General features: G+C 42.3%; 2 protein-coding genes across 11 annotated transcripts in view; one reads left to right on the forward strand and one right to left on the reverse strand.

The window, feature by feature from the left end:
- Window positions 1-15,142, reverse strand: part of LOC100432322 (late cornified envelope protein 2B) — a 56,747-nt gene extending 41,605 nt beyond the window's left edge. For 9 of the 10 annotated variants that reach the window (XM_054527769.2, XM_009244146.3, XM_054527794.2 and 6 more), the window contains exon 1: window positions 14,938-15,135. The gene's annotated coding sequence lies outside the window, so the exon portion shown is untranslated. Of the gene's footprint in view, window positions 1-14,937 lie in introns of all 10 variants that reach the window. The other variant, XM_063727588.1, reaches the window with a different exon arrangement.
- LOC100433084 (late cornified envelope protein 3A) lies at window positions 15,045-16,407 on the forward strand. The gene is made up of 2 exons (XM_002810195.3): window positions 15,045-15,269; window positions 15,908-16,407. Exon 2 carries the CDS (start codon window positions 15,929-15,931, stop codon window positions 16,211-16,213), a length of 285 nt encoding a protein of 94 aa, XP_002810241.1. The 5' UTR covers window positions 15,045-15,269; window positions 15,908-15,928; the 3' UTR covers window positions 16,214-16,407.
- The last annotated feature ends 4,364 nt before the right edge of the window (window positions 16,408-20,771 follow it).

Below are 20,771 nucleotides of genomic sequence, written 5' to 3' on the forward strand. Positions count from 1 at the left end.
TATATGAGACAGAGAGAAAATGGGGACTGAATTTATTCCTTTATCAGGGACCCACTCCTGCAACAACTAGCCCACTCCCATGACAACAGCACTAATCCACTCATGACAGTGGAGCCCTCATGGCCCAATCACCTCTGAAAGGCCCAAATTTTCAACACTGTTACAATGGCAACCAAATTGCAACATAAGTGTTGGAGGGGACATTTAAACTATAGCATATAAACAAAACAATTTTAGTCTCTATCCTCATGGAGGTAATAAACTCATGGCTAAAGCAGCCAATTATGCAAGAAATTACTACAAAATGTGGACTGTGGGAGTATATAGTAAGATAACCCAAGATAGTCTATGTAGGACTGAAGGGAGCTAGCTAATAAGAGTACCTTCTCAATGAGAACAGCCTACACCACCTCTCTGCTGCCCAAGACCCATCACAGACACAAGGCAGACTTTCACTGCCATTGAGACAAACACTAAGAATGGGTAACATGATGACACAAATGATGCCAAGGACTTCCAAGAATACAGAGCAATAACCCTCATACAGACGCTTTCAAAAATTACTTGGTAGTATCTACTAAAACTGAGCATATGCACAACTTGTGACCTATTCCCCAAACATAATCCTCCAAAATCCACATATATATGTACCAAAGTCATATATAAGAATGGTCATGGCGGAACTACTTGTAACAAACAAAAAACCGAAACCTGACCAAATGTCCTTTAATCAGAGAATTAAGTGTGGAATGCTTACCCAATTAAATACTATATCACTATGAAAATTGACAAACTATAACTTCACATAACACTATGGATGAGTCTCATAAACATAATGCTGAGCAAAGAAACCAGGTGCAAAAGAGCACCTTAGCATATGGTTTCATTTCTATAAAGTTTGAAAACAAGCAAAATTAATCCATACTGTTAAAAATCAGGATAACAGTTACCTTTGGTGTGGATGGGAATAACGGTAACTCGAAAGGGGAGTAAGGAGAGCTTCTAAGATGCTGGTAATCATTTCTCTCTTGATCTGGGTGTTGTTATTTAAGTGTGTTACCTTTTTGAAAAAGCATCAAGCTGTATACAATGATTGTGTGCTTTGCTTTATGCATGTAATACTTCAATTAAGTTATCTTTTAAAACTCAGGAATTTTTCTCCCAGCAATAGCCAACTAGGTTGTTTTAGCTTCCCAATAAGAACAGCTAAAATATGTGGACAATGTGTTTCTAAACTCCTTTGAAGGCCCAGAAGAGGCACTAAGGTAGATTGCTGGATTTAGCAAATAAAAATACAAGACACCCAATTAAATGTAAATTTCAGATAAACAACAACTTTTTAGTATAAATCTCCAATACTATATAGTATATACTTACACTAAAAACGTATTTGCTGCTTATCCATTGTTTAAATTTAACTGGGCATCTTATATTTTATCTTGCAAGCCTATTCCAAGGCAGTGAAAACAGACGATGTCAAGACCTGGAAACAGAGGGGATCCAAGCAGGGTGGGTCAGGTATTTGGGACATGTATTCCCTGCAGCCATTTGTGAATGCTGAAAGTGAAAGTGGTGACTAAGAAGCTGAGAGGCCAAATCAAGATTTCAGCATCTCACTAGGAAGAAGTTCAGAGCTTGACAAGAAGGAGTGCAGGAAACACCAGGCCTCAGGTGGATCCCCAAACACTAATAGTAGAAGAAGTTTGTGCATGGAATGCCTAATCATTCTTGAAACTTTGGTTTGATATCTTTTGTCAGTGTGTCAAAATTCAGAGCGATTATTTCTTCATGTACTGCTTATTTCTGTTCTCTCTCTTCTTCTGGGATTCCAAGTATTATTATCTAGATATTAGAACTTTTCACTATAGTCCATACATATTTTGTATTTTTTTTTTTGTATTTTCTGGTTGTTTGTCTTCCCTTGCTTCAATATTTTCTTCTGTCCAATCTAACAGTTGCTAATTATCTCTTCTGTTGTGCTCAGTCTGTTATTTAACCTCTCTACTGAGTTCTTAATTTCAGTTATTAATTTTTCAGGTCTAGACTTCCATGTTGTTACCTTTTAGAATTTCTAGATCCCTGTGCAAGTTTTCCACATTGCCTTTTAATTCATTCAGCATACTAATCATAGATATTTTCAAATCTGTATCTCATAACTATACTAGCTAGATATCCTCGGTCTGTTTGCATTGCTTGTTTTCTCTTACTTTTTCTAGTCAAATTTTTAAAAATCTATTGGGTTATTTTTTTCATTAATTGTAGAGCTCTATATGAAAAATTTATAGAAGTCATTTAGTCTCTAAATGTTGATTTTATTTTGTTTCTAGCAAGCATCTAGGCTGGAAGCACTAACACTCCCAGGTAATACTAATCTGATCAGGGACTAAGATCATTCAAAGCCTGGCTTCAGTCTCTTTGCAGAATTGCAGGTTGCTTTTTTTTTTTTTTTTTTTTGAGACAGAGTCTTGCTCTGTCTCCCAAGCTGGAGTGCAGTGGTGCGATCTTGGCTCACTGCAACCTCTGCTTCCCAGGCTCAAATGATTCTCCTGCCTCAGCCTCCCAAGTAGCTGGAAACACAGGCACACACCACCATACCCGGCTAATTTTTGTGGCTAATTCTTGTGTTTTTAGTAGAAACGGGGTTTCACCATGTTGCCAAGGCTGGACTCCAACTCCTGCGCTCAAGTGACCCTCTCACCTCCGCCTCCCAAAGTGCTGGGATTACAGGCATAAGCTACTGTGCCCTGCCAGGATGCTGCTCTATTTCTGATTCTTCTCATTCGTAGTTTATAGCCCTTCTGGCTCCAACCAAATCCTGGAGTGTTTACCAGAACCCCTCCTTCTCGACAGCCCTGAGTTCTAATTTTTGTCCTCCCTCCTCCCTGACCCCCATGAATTTTCTGAAAGATATATTCATATTCTCAACTTTCAGCTACAGCTTTTCAGAATTGGCAAATGTATCAAAAGAAAAGTTGTGTTACATTCTAGGCTGTCTCTTGGCTTCTCTGCTTTTTAGAATTTGGTCCCAAAAATCTTCACTGAATTGATAGGTTGATGACATATTTAGACAGATATTTTATTTTGTCTTTTCTAGCTTTTACAGTTATTCTCTGTGGAAATTTTGTATAAAGCAACCTACTTTTCCATTTCCAAAAGCAGGTCTTTTCTTTTACATCTAATGGTATATAAAATGTCCATGAATTCAATTGCTTGAATATTTACATTCCACAAATGAGTGAAAACATAAGAAGCTTGTCTTTCTGTGCCTGGCTTATTTCACTTGACATAATGTCTTCCAGTTCCATCCATGTTGTTGCAAATGACAGGATCTCATTCTTTTTATGCTGAATAATACTCCCTTGTATATATGTACCATATTTTCTTTATTCATTCATCTGTTGATGGACACTTAGGTTGCTTCCAAATTTTGGCTATTGTGATTAGTACTGCAATAAACATAAAAGCACCGATATCTCTTCGGCATGCTGATTTCATTTCCTTTGGAGAAATACCAAGCAGTGGGATTGCTGGATCATATGGTAGTTATATCTTTAGTTTTTTGAGGAACCTCCATACTGTTCTCCATAGTGGCTGTACTAGTTTACGAATTCCCACCAATAATGTTCCCTTTTCTCCACATCCTCTCCAGCATTCATTATTGCCTGTCTTTTGGATAAAAGTCATTTTTACTGGGGTGAGATTATATCTCATTGCAGTTTTAATTTGCATTTCTCTAACAAGCGCTGATGAGTACCCTTTCATATGCCTGTTTGACATTTGTGTATCCACTTTTCATAAATGTCTATTCAGGTCTTTTGCCCAATTTTAAAAACAGGTTATTAGGCCAGGCATGGTGGCTCACTCCTGTAATCCTAGCACTTTGGGAGGCAAAGACAGGTGGATCACCTGAGGTCAGGAGTTTGAGACCAGCCTGGCCAATATGGCGAAACCCCATCTCTACTAAAAATACAAAAATTAGCTGGGTGTGTTGGCATGGGCCTGTAATCCCAGCTACTAGGGAGGCTGAGGCAGGAGAATCACTTGAACCGGGAGGCAGAGGTTGAAATGAGCCATGATCATGCCACTGCACTCCAGCCTGGGTGACAGAGCAAGACTCTATCCCAAAAATAGAAAATAAATAAATGAAATAAAATCAGATTATTAGACTTTTTTCCTATAGAGTTGTTTGAGTTCCTTATATATTGTTGTTACTAATCTCTTTTCAGATGGATAGTTTGCAAATATATTTTCCCATTCTGTGGGTTGTCTCTTCACTTCATTGATTATTCCTTTGCTGTGCAGAAGCTTTTTAATTTGATGTGATCCAGTTTGTCCATTTTGCTTTTGTTGCCTGTGCTTTGGGATATTACTTAAGAAATCTTTGCCCAGATCAACATCCTAGAGAGTTTCCCCAATGTTTCCTTATAGTAGTTTCATATTTTGAGGTCTAAGTCCATCAAGTCTTAGTCCATTTTGATTTGATTTTTTATATGGCCATAGATAGTGGTTGAGTTTCATTCTTCTGCATGTGGATATCCAGTTCTTCCAGCACCACTTATTGAAGAGACTGTCCTTTCCTCAATGTATATTCTTGGCACCTTAGTCAAAAATGAGTTTACTGGAGATATATGAATTTATTTCCGGATTTTCTATTTGATTCCATTGGTCTATATGTCTGTTTTTATGCCAATACCATATGGTTTTGATTACTATACCTCTGTAGTATAATTTGAAGTCAGGTAATGTGATTCCTCTAGTTTTTTACTTTTTATCTTTTATTTTGGGTTCAGGGGTATATGTGCAGGTTTGTTATATAGGTAAACTCATGCCATAGGGGTTTATTGTACAGATTATTTCATCACCATGGTACTAAGCCTAGCACCCAATAGTTACTTTTTCTGATCCTCTCCCTCCTCCTACCCTCCAGCCTCAAGTAAGCCCCAGTGTCTGTTGTTCCCCTCCTTGTGTTCTCATCACTTAGCTCACACTTATAAGTGAGAAAGTGTGATATTTGGTTTTCTGTTCCTGCATTAGTTTGCTAAGTATAATGGTCTCCAGCTTCGTTTATGTTCCTGCAAAAGACATAATCTCATTATTTCTTATAGCTGCATTGTATTCCAAGGTGTATATGTACCACATTTTCTTTATCCCATCTGTCATTGATGGGCATTTAGGTTGAATCCATGTCTTTGCTATTGTGAATAGTGCTGCAATGAACGTATGTGTGCATGTGTCTTTATGGTAGAACAATTTATATTCCTTTGGGTATATCCCAGTAATGGGATTGCTATGTTGAATGATAGTTCTGTTTTTAGCTCTTTTAGGAATTACTGCATTGTTATCCACAATGGTTAAACTAACTCACACTCCCATCAACAGAGTATAAGCATTTTTTTTTTCTCTGCAACTTTGCCACCACCTGTTATTTTTTGGCTTTTTAATAGTAGCCATTCTGACTGGTGTGAGATGACATCTCACTGTGGTTTTGATTTGTGTTTCTGTAATGGTCAATGATACTGAACTTTTTTTTAATATGGTTGCTGGCTGCATGTATGTAATTTTTTGAAAAGTGTCTGTTCATTTACTTTGCCCACTTTTTAATGGGGTTGCTTTTTTCTTGTAAATTTGTTTAAGTTTCTTATAGATGCTGGATATTAGATCTTTGTCAGATGCTTAATTTGCAAAAATTTTCTCCCGTTTTGTCGGGTTGTCTGTTTACTCTGTTATAGTTTCTTTTACTGTTCAGAAGCTCTTAAATTTAATTAGATCCCATTTGTCAATTTTTGCTTTTGTTGTAATTGTTTTTGGCATCTTCATCATGAAATCTTTGCCCATTCCTGTGTCCAGAATGGTATTGCCTAAGTTGTCTTCCAAGGTTTTTATAGTTTTAGATTTTACACTTAAGTCTTTTATCCATCTTGAGTTGAATTTTGTATATGGTGTAAGGAAGGGGTCCAGTTTCTGTCTTCTGTTTATGATTAGACAATTATCTCAGCACAATTTATTGAATAGATAGTTCTTTCCCCATTGCTTATTTCTGTCAATTTTATTGAAGATCAGATGGCTATAGGTGTGCAGCCTTATTCCTGGGCTCTCTACTCTGTTCCATTTGTCTATGTGTCTGGTTTTGTACCGATAATATGCTGTTTTGATTACTGTAGCTCTGTAGTACAGTTTGAAATTGCGTAATGTCATTCCTCCAGCTTTGTTCTTTTTGCTTAGCATTGCTTTGGGTATTTGGGCTTTTTTTGGTTCCATTTAAATTTTAAAATAGTTTTTTCTAGTTTGTGAAGAATGTCATTTGTAGTTTGACACTTGATTTGTAAGCATTTTGTTGAGAATTTTTGCACCAATGTTTATCAAGGATATTGGCCTGCATTTTTCTTTTTTATTGTGCCTCTGCCAGGTTTTTTGGTATCAGGATGATGCTGGCCTCACAGAATGAGTTGGGGAGTCATCCCTCCTCCTCAATATTTTGGAACAGTTTCAGTAGGGATAGTACCAGCTCTTCTTTGTACTTCTGGTAGGATTCAGCTGTGAATCCACCTGGTCCTGGGCTTTTTTTGGGGGTTGGTAGCGTGCTTATTACTTATTCAATTTTGGAATTCATTATTGGTCTGTTCAGGGAATCCATTCTTCCTGGTTCAGTCTTAGGAGACTGTATGTGTCCAAGAATTTATCCATCCCTTCCAGGTTTTCTAGTTTGTGTGCATAGAGGTGTTCATTGTAGCCTCTGATGGTTGTTTATATTTCTGTAGGGTCAGTGGTAACCTTCCCTGCTGTTTCTGATTGTGTTTATTTGGATCTTCTCTCTTTTCTTTATTAGTCTAGCTAGTGGTCTATTTATTTTATTAATTTTTTTCAAAAAACCAACTGCTGGATTTGTTGATCTTTTGAATGGTTTTTTGTGTGTGTGTCTTGATTGCCTTCGGTTTAGCTCTGATTTTGATTATTTCTTGTCTTCTGATAGCTTTGGGATTGGTTTCCTCTTGGTTCTCTCAGGTTTTTGTTTTGTTTTGCTTTTCTCCTCAGGATGGATTTGGCTAGTCTGGGTTTTGTGTGGTTTCACATAAATTTTAGGATTGTCTTTTCCATTTTTGTGAGGAATGTCAATGGTATTTTCATAAAGATTGCATTGAATCAGTAGATTGCTTGGGGTAGGTTTGGAAAGTTCTTTGTATTATCTCTTTGAATCAGCTTTCTATCCCAATCTCTATTCTCTTCTCTCCTCCTCTCTCTCTCTCTCTCTCTTCCTTTTCAAGGCCAATAAACCTTAGATTTTCCCTTTTGAGGCTGTTTTGTAGATCTTGTAGGCACACTTCTTTCATTTTTTTTTTCTTTTTTTTGGTCTCTCTGACTGTGTATTTTCAAACAGCCCATCTTCAAGCTCACTAATTCTTTCTTCTGCTTTACTGATTCTGCTGTTGAGAGACTCTGATGCATTCTTCAGTAAGCCAATTGAGTTTTTCGGCTCTGGAATTTCTGCTTGATTTTTAAAATTAGTTCAATCTCTTTGTTAAATTTATCTGATAGGATTCTGAATTCCTTCTCTGTGTTATCTTGAATTTTGTTGAGCTTCCTCAAAACAGGTATTTTGAATTCTCTGTGTGAAAGGTCACATATTGCTGTCACTCCAGGACTGGTCACTAGTGCCTTCTTTAGTTCATGTGGTGAGGTCATATTTTCCTGGATGGTTTTAATGCTTGTGGATGTTTATTCACGTCTGATCACCGAAGAGTTAGGTATTTATTGTAGACTTTGCAGTCTGGGCTTTTGAAGACAGACAGGACATCGCCCTGTCCTTGTGAAAGTTTCCAAATTTTCAAAGATAATTGTGTGTTGTGATCTAAATCTTTGGTCACTGCAGCAGTATCTGCATTAGGGGGTACCCCAAGCCCCACAATGCTGTGACTTTTGCAGAGTCGTAGAGGTACCGTTTTGGTGGTCTTGGGTAAGATCTATGAAAATTCCCTGGATTACCAGGCAGAGACTCTTGTTCTCTTTCTTTTACTTTCCCCCAGACAAACAGAATCTCTCTGTGCTGAACTTCCTGGAGCTATGGGAGGAGTGACATAAGCACCGCTGCGATCACCACCACTGGGACTGTGCTGGGTCAGACTCAAGTTCAGCACAGCACTGGGTCTTACCCAAGGCCTTCAGTGACCACTGCCTGGCTACTGTTGATGTTCACTCAAGGCCCAAGGGCTCTTCAGTAAGCATGTGGTGAATCCAACTGGGCTTGTGTCCTACACTTCAGGGCAGTGAGCTATACCCCAGCCCAGGGCAGGCCCCAGGATGCCATGCAGGAGCCAGAGACTAGAGTTGGGAATCTTAGGAATCTACTTGGTCCTCTATTTTACTGTGGATAGCTGGCACCAAAGCCACTAAAGTCCTTCCCACTCTTTTTATTCTTTTCCTTATGCAGAAAGAGCCTCTCCCTATGGCCACCACCACTCCAGGCCCTCAGTGAATACTGCCTGGCTACCACTGATGTTCACTCAAGGACCAAGGGCTTTTCAGTCAGCTTGTGGTAAATGCTGCCAGGCCTGGGTCTCTCCCTCCAGGGCAATGGGCTCCTCTCTGACCCAGGGTAGGTCCAGAAATGCTGTCCAGGAGCCAAGATCTGGAATCAGGGACCCTAGGAGCCTGCTTGGTGCTTATCCCACTGTGGTCGAGCCAGTGCCCAAGCTGCAGGACAAAGTTCCCTTTACTCTTTCCTCTCCTTTCCTAAAGCAGAAAGAGTCTTCTCCCATAGCCACCACAGCTGAAAAGGCACTGGGTCACCCCTGAAGCCAGCACAGCCCTGGGTCTTACCCAAAACCTGAGGTGAAAACTGTCTGGTTACCACGGATGATTATTCAAGGCCCAAGGGCTCTTTAGTCAGCAGGTAATGAATCCTGCCAGGACTGGGTCCTTCCCTTCAAGATGGTGGGTTCTTTTCTGGCCCAGACTGTGTCTAGAATTGTCAACTGGGAGCTAGGGCTGGGAATGGGAGCCTTAGGCCACTGCATGGTTCCCTATTATACTGTGGCTGAGCTGCTATCCAAGTTGCAAGGCTAAGTACTCTTTACTCTCTTCTGTCCTCTCCTCAAGTGTCAGGAAGGAGACTTTCCCAGGGCTGTAAGCTTTGCTGCCTAGGGTTGGGGAAGAAGTAAGACAAGCACTCCCTTGGCTGCCCTGGCTGGTGTCTCACTAGGTCATGTGCACCCCAAGTCCACTGGCTCCGAGCCCAGCACAGCACCAGGACTTGCTCAGGAATTTCAGTCCTTGTGGCCTAGACTGCCTTTCAAGTTTATTTAGAATCCCAGAGCACTTAGCCCATGGTAGTGGGGCTAGCCAGAACTCAGATTTCAACCCCTAGCATGGGTAATTCCTCTCTGGCTGGGGCTGGTCTAAAAGGTCTCTCCATGGGCATCAGCTGAATTCTACCCCATGTTTCTTTTTACTGTGACAAGGCAGAGCTGAGTTTCAATGCAAAGCCCCACAATCACTGCACTCTCTTTCCTCGAAGCACACAGTATCTCTCTCCATGCCATGCAGCTGCTGCCATGGGATGAGGAAGACATGGTGTCAGCAGTTCAAGATGGTCTTTCCTACCCTGTTCAGTGCCTTTTTCCTTGACATGATGTTAAAACCAGGTACTCTGATTGCTAACCTAATTTTTGGTTCATATGAAGGTGGTTTCTTGTGTGGATAGTTGTTCAATTTGGTGTTCTTGCAGAGGGGAAATTGCTGGAGGCTTCTATTTGACTATCTTGCTCCACCTCTCCCCACTGCCTTGCTTATTATATCATTAATTGATACTTATATTCTATACCATCAGGTTAATCCCTATTTTACTGATAAGGAAATTGAGGCATTGGGAAGTTAAGTAATTTACAGAGAGTAAATTTACAGAAGGTAATAGAGAACCCCCCACCCCCACATATTTGCCTCAGATCCTATCTAGCTCTTCCCCACACCTTTCACCCCTAACTCCTTCCCCCTCCCCATGCCTTTAATATGCAGTCAGTTCAACCATGACCCATAGCAGCTACAGAACACAGATGTTCTCAGGGAAGTCCAATCTCACTCCATAGATTTCCTCATATGGTTGAGAAAGCATTCAGAAATTGCTCAGTTACATCCAGGCAACTCTTTCTCTAACACTTATTTTCTCATCAAGTTGAATCCATAAGATCCCACTCCTAGGAAATGGAATAAAGAAGCAGGATATTCCTGTGTCCATGTGAGGGAACTCTGAAGAAACAGGATTTTGACATCTTCAGGCATCCACACCTTTCCTGAAGGGGTTCAGATTACATGATTTCTGTAAGGCTCCTCTCCCAGAGCCTCAAATTAGATTTCAGCCTCCTTAGACCTCTCTGTCTCTCACCTGCTAGGTTCCTGTGAATATCCCAATGAGGAGGTTCCTCAGCTCACTACAGATGCTCCCCCTTGGCCCCACTCCTGGGCCAGAACAGGATCTCTCCTGTCAGATCCCCTGATTCTATTCTGGGCTGGATTCTCCATAGCATTTCCCAAGCACAGAGCAAGGAGGAGGCTCTTTGATGAGGTGGAGGGGACATGCTCAGCCCTGAGATCCAAATCCCTGCTGAGCCTTGAGTCTCATCTGGGGAGCATGGAGATGCAGTAGTCATAAGCAGAACAGAGCATGTTAATGGGGCAAGGGTACTCAGCTGTCAGAAGCCAGACATGGGCCAAGAACAAGAGCACGTGCCGTGGGAATTCCTGACATTAGCCAAACCCTTGGCCTCCGTGACTCTTCTTTTTTCAGTCTCCAAGTTCTCATTGATTTTCTGTTCCTAGATATGGCCACTATCCTCTCAGAACTGTGGGTTTAATTCAGCAAAGATTAATTAAACACCTTCCATAAAGACAATTCTCAGTTCATCATTGCTTAGGAATTCAACGGTGATAACATAAGGATCTCCCCCAAATTTTTCAAAGTTCAGTGGAATATTTGAAAACCATCTTATAATAATTAGAAGAGAAAAAGAAAGAAAGAAGGAAAGGGGGAGGGAAGAAAAAATGAAGGAAGGAAGGAAAGAACAAAGGAAGGAAGGGACAGTTGCACAGGTTTGAAGTTTGAATTATTGTTTTCCAATGAGATAGTCAAGACACTGAATCATCTAAAAATGGCCTTTGTGATGTCATCTGTGGTTCCCTCATTCCGTTTGACAGGAATAGTCATAACAGAGCATCAGTATGTGTACGGATATGTGGTGAATGTGTGTAGATGGGTGTGCTCAGAGCAGAAGGATGAAAAGTCTCTAGTACATAGCCATATGTCCCATAATGCCCAGGAACAATCACCATTGTACCATAAACTGGGAACTATTAGGAACACTGTGCTGTTGACAAGGTGGTCACTGCCTCCATGAATCTTCACATCAGTGATTTAAAGTTTTAGACACTTTTGTAACCACCCACCACTCTTAGCTGATTGGTGCTGCAATGACAACAGAAACATCATGTATGTTATTCACTGGCTTTGTTTGGTCTCATAGACCAAATTCGTTCTTGGTTAGCGGTGCAAAGGAAGGGAGGGAAAAGGAAGGGAGGGAGGGAAGGAGGAAGAAAGAAGAAAAGAATAGAGGCAAAGAGGGAGGGATGGAAGTAAGGAGGAGAAGTACAAGAAAATAATCAGAGTGTGATTCAGAAGTTTCCCTCCAGGACTCTCTTGACCAGTAGATCACAAGTCTCCACCATTTCTTCAAACATCCTGAACCTATATCCACTTCGGGGTCCTGCTGTGATCTCAAGCTCAAAATTCTCTAAAGAGAGCTTTCTATGCTCCTAATCATTAGGAGAGTTAATAACTTAATCTTGGCTCATTCATATCCTCCATCTTGCACAGACAATGAGTCACTAAGTCTTGAATATGCTTTTCTACAAATCCATTCTGTTCTCTCAGTCCCCTGGCCAGCAACTGATCTCCTTTCCTCCTGCCCTCTTTCAAATAGGTTAAAGGAGAGGGTGTGACCAGATGTTTCCTAAGAAGGAATAGACACACGGATACCTGGAGTCCCATAATCTCTAATCCAATGACGGGCTCCTTGGGAATCCCCAGGCTGCTCAGTGGGGACTAAGCCTGAGGAAAGGGTGTTCCTTGGCGAAGCTTCATCTCCTCATTGGCAACAGAAAGCAACCCCTTGGGAGTTTCCATGGGGCCACCACAGGAGGAATGAGCAAGCACAGGATGCCAGGAAGGGCCTTTACCTGCTCTGCAAGTGTAAGAGGCTCGACCTGCTCCACCAATAGCCATGTCACACCTCAGAGCCCAGCCCTGGGATCTCCCAGGAAAGGGGGCTTCATCACGAGCCTTTCCTCCAGTCTGCCTCCACAGGTAGGAGTTCTTGTCTGAAACCAGGGAAGTTTCTCTGTGGCAGGATTCACAAGTCTTAGAAGAAAAGGTGAAAATGACTGAACAAGAAAAAAAAAAGGAAAGAGATTGGAGAATAAAGAGAAGTCCAGATAGAGAAGGAACTGGCCCTGGAATTGTATAGCCTTAAAGGCCAGGGCAAAGTGACTCTCAGCCCAGCCACTGTTCAACCTCCCTTGGCTGAGTTTCTGCAAGTAGCCGAGAGCCTGGCCCAGGCCATGTAGATCTATGAATACATGTACATGGCTACCTATCTATATTTATTTAGAGACAAAGAAGTCTTCTCACAGAAATTAACCTGGGTAAAAAATTTTCTTTCTGAAACTTGTTTATTTTACGTATATATTGTCTACATAATGTGATTTTAATTTCAAAAGGAAACTTTTTTTATTATTATTTGATGCATCTAAATATGTGCTAAATAGATCCTGCTGAGACAAGCTGCCAATAAAACCATCAGCCATCCCAAACACCTATCAAGTGCTTCACTCCTAAGTAATTCACCAAGTGCGTTCTAAAGTGACTACCTTTGACCAGCTCCAAGTCCTCTTCCAGGCTCATCTCACCATGGCTCCAGCTCTAGGAGCAGCTCAGATGCCTGAGCTGATCCCACCAATGTTACTACCTATGGTCATGGTATTGCAGTGGTCAGTAGTGGGAGCTTCCGTTGCTGCCACAGGTCAGTGACTGCTGCTGATGTGGGCCTGGCAGTCTCAGAAGAAGAGCATTAGGTGAACCAACAGTCCAAGAGATAAGTTTTCCCTGCTCTGAAGGTATCACAGCCCATTCTCCTCAACCTTTTGGGCTATGTCTGGAGAAGGCATTTGGTTCAGACAAGGATTAAGTCAGCAGGAGGCCCAGATTTCTCTAATAGCATGCTTCCCTCAAGGTGACCCCCTCCTTCTGTCCTTTTCTCACACCCATTTCACCAGTAAAGTCAGTGCAGCACTGCGAATAGATCTATGTTTCCTTTACGTTCTTCTCATTCACACCACCCACTGTAGCATTCCACAAGTGCCCATTCACATCCTTTGCAATTGTCTCTTTTTATTATTATATCCTCTAAGGGAAGAAAGTAGGAGTACTTAAGGATATAAGGGCAAAATTATTTCCAGCATACCACTGCGACTAAAACTTAACAAAGCCTTGAGGACCCCATTCAGCAAACAGGAGCATGTTCCTCAAAACATGCGCCTGGCACACCCGTCCTAGCCTTTCACCAGCTTTCCACCCAGAATTCCCACTCTTCCATTCATAATTCTACGGAACTTTTTTTTTTTTTTTTTTTTTTTAGACAGAGTCTTGCTCTGTCACTCAAGCTGGAGTACAGTTGTGTGATCTTGGCTTATTGCAACCTCTGCCTCCCCAGCTCAAGCGATTCTCCTGCCTCAGCCTTCCGAGTAGCTAGGATTACAGACACCCGGCACCACACCCAGATAATTTTTGTATTTTTAGTAGAGACGGGGTTTTGCCATGTTGGACAGGCTGGTTTTGAACTCCTGACCTCACAGGACTCTTAAAAGAATGCATGGTATTGCAATTGTTCAAAGTGGAGTGATAGGCAAAGGGAAGAAGGAACTAATATCCTCTAGCAGTGTATTTTGTGCCAAAGAACAAGCATCTTCAGGCTTTCATATACTCTGATCAAAATAACATTTTGCTTAAAATTATAATATAATTTAAATTCATGATTATTAAAAACTTAATATGGTTTCAATTGTGATTATTTTCCTTGGAAGAATATATAGTATAATAAAGATTATTTAAAAATTCATGACAGTGGTTTTTATTTAGAGACTATAGCATATTGTTTTATATTATTAGAGATGAATTCACTGATACATTTATCACTGATATAACTAAAACCAAATGGTAAATAATATTCAATTTATATGAATTCATCATATACAAACTTTAAGCATTATGACGGGTATTCATTAAGTGAAATGCATACAACCCATCAACCTCATCATTATCAACAAATTCAACAAAATTTTAATGAATTACTAACATAATATACAGGATTAAATTCAGCCTTACACATTTCACAGACAGCCAAAAACAGATGCCCCTTTTTTCCCATTAAGTGTGATTTCTATTGACCCCACAGATGGAGGTCACATTTGTATACCATCTGCTCCTCCCTCCACTCTACTTCTCTCCCCCCTCAGTGCCCTATGCCACCTGTAAGATGCCATGATATTTTCTGAAGGCACTACCTCTCAAGCCATGGCCCTAGCTCCATTCTTCCACCCCTTACTCAACCATATCTCATTCCCAAGGTCCAGTGAGCTCAGTGCAGCCAACACCCCAAGACAGGGGCTGATTCCATCATCCATCTAAAGGAATCCACAAAGCAATGGGGATTGACACCCAAAGGCAGTAACCCCAGGCCGGCCGTGTTTGTGCACACTTTTGCTGCATTGCTTAGCACATAGGATGTGATTTAATTGCTCAGTTGTCCATCTGGCCTTCTGAAAAGCTGTGAGCTAGTCAAGGAGAGAAATGTGTTCTGTTTGTCCCCATATTACCCGGGCCCACAAAGGATGTACCCTGACTTCAGAGCATGTGAGCTGAATGAACAAAAAAAGTGGAACAGCAGCCAGAGGGCCTGAACGGTGGATAATTGGACCGTCATCGAGATTTCCTTCTTCCCTTTTGTCATTCCTCAAGATATGTGCCTTAAGAATATGCTGAAAGCCTGGTCCTTGGGAGTGTGTGGTGCTTCCCCTCCCTTTGGGGAGCGAAAGAGGACACATAGTGTGCATCATAATACCCAGGATATGCTGTGCATCATAATACCCAGGATAAACGGGCTGAGGCCCTGGGTTCCTCAGTTCACAATCACCTCAAGAAGAACCTTCTCCTGCCTCCACCAAACCAGGTGAGCGTCCAGCTGGCGAGAGGACCTGGGCTGAAAGGGCTGCGCAAACCCGTCTATGCTTCAACAAGGAGAGGGGTGGAGGCAGACAGCGTGGAGGAGGCAGACAGCCTGCGGTGGGGGGCAGGGTGGGACTGGGATGGGAGATGGACGGGATTGTGAGAAAGACGAGTCTGCCAACCACTTCAGGGGCTCCGCGATGCTGCGACCTCAGGACACTCCCTTCCTCATGTGCCCAGAGATGCGTTGCCTCCTCACACCCTCCGTGATGTTCACACTCCTCACAGGCGTCCAGAGAGACGCTACCCTGCAGGATCATGGGCGTTGTGTGCACAGGACGCCTGCAGGGGGCGCTGTTTGCATCTGGTCCGGAGGTGTGACAGGCCCCACAGGGCGTGCGTAGAAGCCCCAGAGGCCCAACCAGGAGTGTCAGCTGCCTCCCAGGCAGAGGAGAGGGCCGGAGGAAGGCGCAGTATCAGGCCGGTTTAACTTCAGATCACTTTGCATTCCCCTTCCCCAGGTCTCGGCTAGAGGGCAGACTGAGTTTAGGGGAAGGGATCCACAATTAAACCAAAGCATGAGGAGGCCCTGGCCTGAAACCTGCATTGACACGTATTTTGCTTTGCTTTTGTTTTGCCCAGGCTCCCTGACCTCCTGCCCAGATGTCCTGCCAGCAGAACCAGCAGCAGTGCCAGCCTCCGCCCAAGTGCTCCTCACCCAAGTGCCCTGCAAAGAGCCCAGCACGGTGTCTGCCTCCAGATTCCCCCGGCTGTGCCCCAAGCTCTGGAGGCTGTGGCCCCACCTCCGAGGGTGGCTGCTGCCTGAGTCACCACAGATGCCGCAGATCCCACCGTTGCCGGCGCCAGAGCTCCAACTCCTGTGACAGGGAAAGTGGTCAGCAAGGCAGGGGCTCCAGCTGTGGCCACAGTTCTGCGGGCTGCTGCTGACCTGAGCCACCAGATTAAGTAAAAACATTTGAGAAAAGAAAGTGCCAAAATGACTGGAACTAGCCCTAGCCTGGTGCATCTTTGCTCCTGTCCCCTCTTTCTTACTGAGGTGTTCCTTGAAGAGTTTCAGATACTCCCCCCAGGGGATTTATCCTGCTGGTCTCAGTGTTTCCCATCCTTCTTTAATATCCTTGTGCTGTGAAGAACAAAGCTGTGCTTTCTCGTTGCACCCTCTGTCCAGTGTGTTCCTGTCTGCCCTACAGAGGCTGCCCCACATTGGGTACATAGGCCTATCTTAGGAACAGACACAAGCGGGTCATACACCCCTCAACTCATAAAACCCTTTAGGGGAGTTGTATATTAGGATGGGAATCAGGAGAGCAGTCTTTCACGAGGTCAAAGACAGAAGCATGAGTTGGGAATAAACACAGAGCTCTGGAAAGCAAAAGGAATGAGCTTACTGGGCCCGTTCAGATCCTTCAGAAAACACTTCGGCAGCTCAACCTTAGGCATTGCAGAGAAGAAGAGGAGAAGCTCCAGACAGGAGCAGGTCCTTGGTCTTCTGGTTCCTCCAACTCTGATACTCTGCAGTCTTCATTACCCAGGACCACCGTAGCCCCCAGAGCTGTGGCAGCAACTGGAGCCTCCAGAATGCTCTGGTGGCCATGTCAGTGGGATCTGTGGGCACATGGTGACTCCGGTAGCAGCTTCCCCCAGAGCTGGAACCACAACAGAAATAGACTGGCAGCAAAGAACCAAAAGGATACTTGAGGGTTAGGCACTTGGGAGGGGGCTGACAGTGCTGTTAGTTTTTCCTTTCAGGACATCTCAGCTCAGTGATCCCTGGAAGAAATGAAAAAGTAAATCATTGTTTTCTTTCTTTTCTTTTTCTTCCTTTCTTTCTTTCTTTTTCTTTCTTTCTTTCTCCCCTTGTCCCTCACCATCTTTCTCAGACCCTGACCCTATGACCCTAAGCTCACAGTTTTGATAACCTAAGGGCAGCAGGGAAACAGGGCCTTGGGCAGGGATGAATTGGCTCAGGGTGTTTGCTGATCAAGATATTCTCTCTTCCTACTTTGATTTAGAATCAGAAAAAAAGGAGATGGGACATGGAGAGTGATGATGGTGATGGGTTCTACTCCAAGTAACAGCTCTTCAAACTCTAGCCCCTCGGTAGGAAATTCAACAATTATTCAGTAGATGCCCAGATGTTTTCTGATAGAAGGGAACCAGGAAGTCCCTATAATACCCAAATATCTGGCCTTGATCATCAGGACTGTTGAAAACTAATTGTCAATTGTCTATAATATTTTATTTATTAATTAATTCAAACAACAGGAGTTGAGGACACAGTTCAGATATATGTTGACACAAAGGACTCAGAAATGTGTAAAATATGGTTCCCATCCTTGAGATGCTGACTGACAAGTCAGCAATCCACTTATGAGCTGGAATGATATGGACTATTACATCAGTGTGTGGGAAGTCCATAAATACTGGGAGAAACCTTGAGGTGTCTAGGGAAAAACAAAACTAAAAAATAAAGGCAAAATGAACCAGAAATGCTGGAATTAAAATCAGAGCCACCAATTAACAATCTAGATCTGTGACATGACAGACTTTCAAATCTAGCAGTCTAGATCCGTGACATGACAGACATTGCTTCAGCATTTACTTGACTGCACTGTTGATCAAAGAGATAGGAATGGTTCAGACACAGGGATGCTTATATCACACTGGCCAAAACACTTTAGGAAAAAGGAGGGATTGAATGATAATTGATGGGAGAAATAATAAAGTGATGGATAATAGTGTTAATTAAGTTTATTTCACCAGTGTTTCTGCTGAATATAAATAGCAGCTGTATAATATTTTCCCATTGCATTTAATTTTTTTTTTAGGTGGAGTCTCACTCTGTCTCCAGGGCTGGAGTGCAGTGGCGCAATCTCTGTTCACAGCAACCTCCCAGGTTCAAGTGACTCTCCTGCCTCAGCCTCCTGAGTGGCTGGAACTACAGGCACGAGCCACCGTGTCTGGCTAATTTTTGTATTTTTAGTAGAGATGGGGTTTCACCATGTTGTCCAGGAATTAGATAATTATTTGGCATATGTAAATAACTTTGATATCTTTTGGTAAGACATCATTATTGCAGCAATAGTTCTGGACATTCTAGTTCCATAAAGGTTATAGGAGCGGCCACCCTCTTCAAAGCTTGAATACATTACAACCATTACCAAAATCTGAGTCTTTTCAAAACACTGTGGGAATGTTAATTTATACTAGGGCTTCAGCAATATGTGGAGTGAACTGACAAGAGGGTGAGGATTTGGCTAATATCTATTTGTGATGGTTTTAAAGCATGGTTCAAAGTTTTTTGACATTCCTCTCATTTAGAAGTTAGGCCTATGTCCACTTACCTTGAATCTAAGCGAGCTTGTGACTCCTTTAACCAAATGAATATGGTTGAAATATGCTATGTGACTTCAAAGGCTGGGTCACAAAATGTCATGCAGATTCCACCTGGTCCTCTTAGGAGGCTGTCTCTGGGGAAGCCAGTTACCATGTAAAAAGTCTGGCTATTCTAAGACCATCATGCAAGACAGGCCAGATGTAGGTCCTCCAGGTGACAGCCCCAGAAGAGGTCCCAGCTGGCATCCAGCATCAACAGCCAACAATCTGAGTGAGCCTTCTCGGATGTCCAGCCCAGTCATCCTTCAAATGACAACAGCTCCAATCAGTATCTGATGACAAATGCATGAAATGAGAATTGCTCCGCTGAGTCCTTTCTGAATTTGTGACCCATAAAATTGTGAGAAAACCAAGATGGCTGTCATTCCACATCACTTAGTGTATTGTTTCACATCACTAAGTTTTGGGGTGATTTGTTATGTAACAATAGGATACCCGCTGATTTTCTGCCATCAGAAACTTACCTTCTTCCTTCTAAAGTTGTTAGCTCTGCTGAGGTGCCAATAGCCACTAGATAGCTTTCTTAGTCCCCCCAAAATTCAGCGCTTTCATGCCTTAATGTTTTTCCAAGGCTAGGTTTATACCACCTACACTGACACTCATGATACACAGGATATGAGAATCCAACTGAATGCAGAGCAAGGAAAATGTCAGCCTACAACATGCGCAGTCAATGTCTGCTCCAAGTAAAAAGAAACTTCATCTGTTCCCATTGTAGCTACAATGCCTAAAGCGGCACCTGGCATGGGAGATACACTCATTGTTGGGAGAAAAGCTGAGTGTTGGGAGACAAGCTGAGGCAGGGCTTGGAACATGTCTGGGGTCCAGGGTCTAAAACCCCTCGTGGCCTCTGGAATGTGTCTAGACTTGCTGGCTCCTTGCTTCTAGCATTCCCATTATTGCAAGTAGCCATATGTTTCAAAGAAAATGCTAAACCATCACAGCTGTAGCTCATTCGCTTAATACATCGCTTCCTTTCAACCCTCACATCCTCACCACCTGTTTCTTTGTTTGATCACAAATAAATAGCATGGGCTCCCAGAGCTCGGGGCCTTTGCAGCCTCCATACTAGCGTTGGCCCCCTGGTCCCACTTTCTCTCTTAACTTTTCTTTTCTCATTCCTTTGACTCTGCCGGACTTCGTAGCGCCCCCAGCCTGGTGTTGGGTCTGATCACCCCAACACTCCTCAGATGTTTGTGCAATCTCAGTCTCTATGCACCCTGAAATGCACACAATTCCTATGAATTTTAGGCCAACTAGCTTCATCAATGCTTGTGGCTTTGTATGTACAACTTAGCTGAATGTGGGACTTAGGTGTTCCTGTAAGGAGCTTGCCCATCCTTTTTCTTTTTTCTCCGTTATGTGTTTTAATTCTGACTTTTAAAAAGTACTTCCCAAGCATGTCTTAAGTGTACCAGAGCAAGAAGCCTATTACATTGATTCAAGTCTACTCAATTTAAGTTTCATATCTCTGTTCACTTTCTCAGAGAACCCTTCTCAGCCAGTTAAGTGATTTGACTAGCAGAACAGATTTGACTTCAACTTTCAGTTATGGTTCCTTTTGACACTTTTCGTTCTAGTTTCTTAAGAAATAATGTGTCCAAGTATATTGGAGCAAAACTGATTTCCAGTTTGCCACTTTTTAAAAATGAAATTTAAAAAAAGTATTATAATTAGTTGAATTCCCAAAGTATCATATAGGTTTTATTCTCTGTCTAAAATGTTCATGCTCAAACTCTGATTTCCCTCAAAAATTTCTGCTTTGACTGTAGCCACAGCTGTATGGTTTATTTTCATCTTTCTGAAGTTATCTGAAGAACCATCATGGCTTGGGTTGAACAGCCCCCTGTTTTGCAACATTATTTCCAAAATCCAGCTATCAAAATGAAGCAGCACTGATGATTCACATCAATCACTTTGGTTTGGAGTAGAGATAAAACATTGCCATATTCCAGTGCTGGGGCAGGAGCTCCCCAGTTAGTGTCCAATGGTAACTATAATATGGCTATGTCTCATTATTGTTGACTTCAAAAAGTAACGCATGACAGAAAATAATAATAATAATGAGTTCAATTCTATCTCAAATCTC

The sequence above is a fragment of the Pongo abelii genome, chromosome 1, assembly GCF_028885655.2.
Source record: "Pongo abelii isolate AG06213 chromosome 1, NHGRI_mPonAbe1-v2.0_pri, whole genome shotgun sequence".
NCBI lineage: Eukaryota > Metazoa > Chordata > Mammalia > Primates > Hominidae > Pongo > Pongo abelii.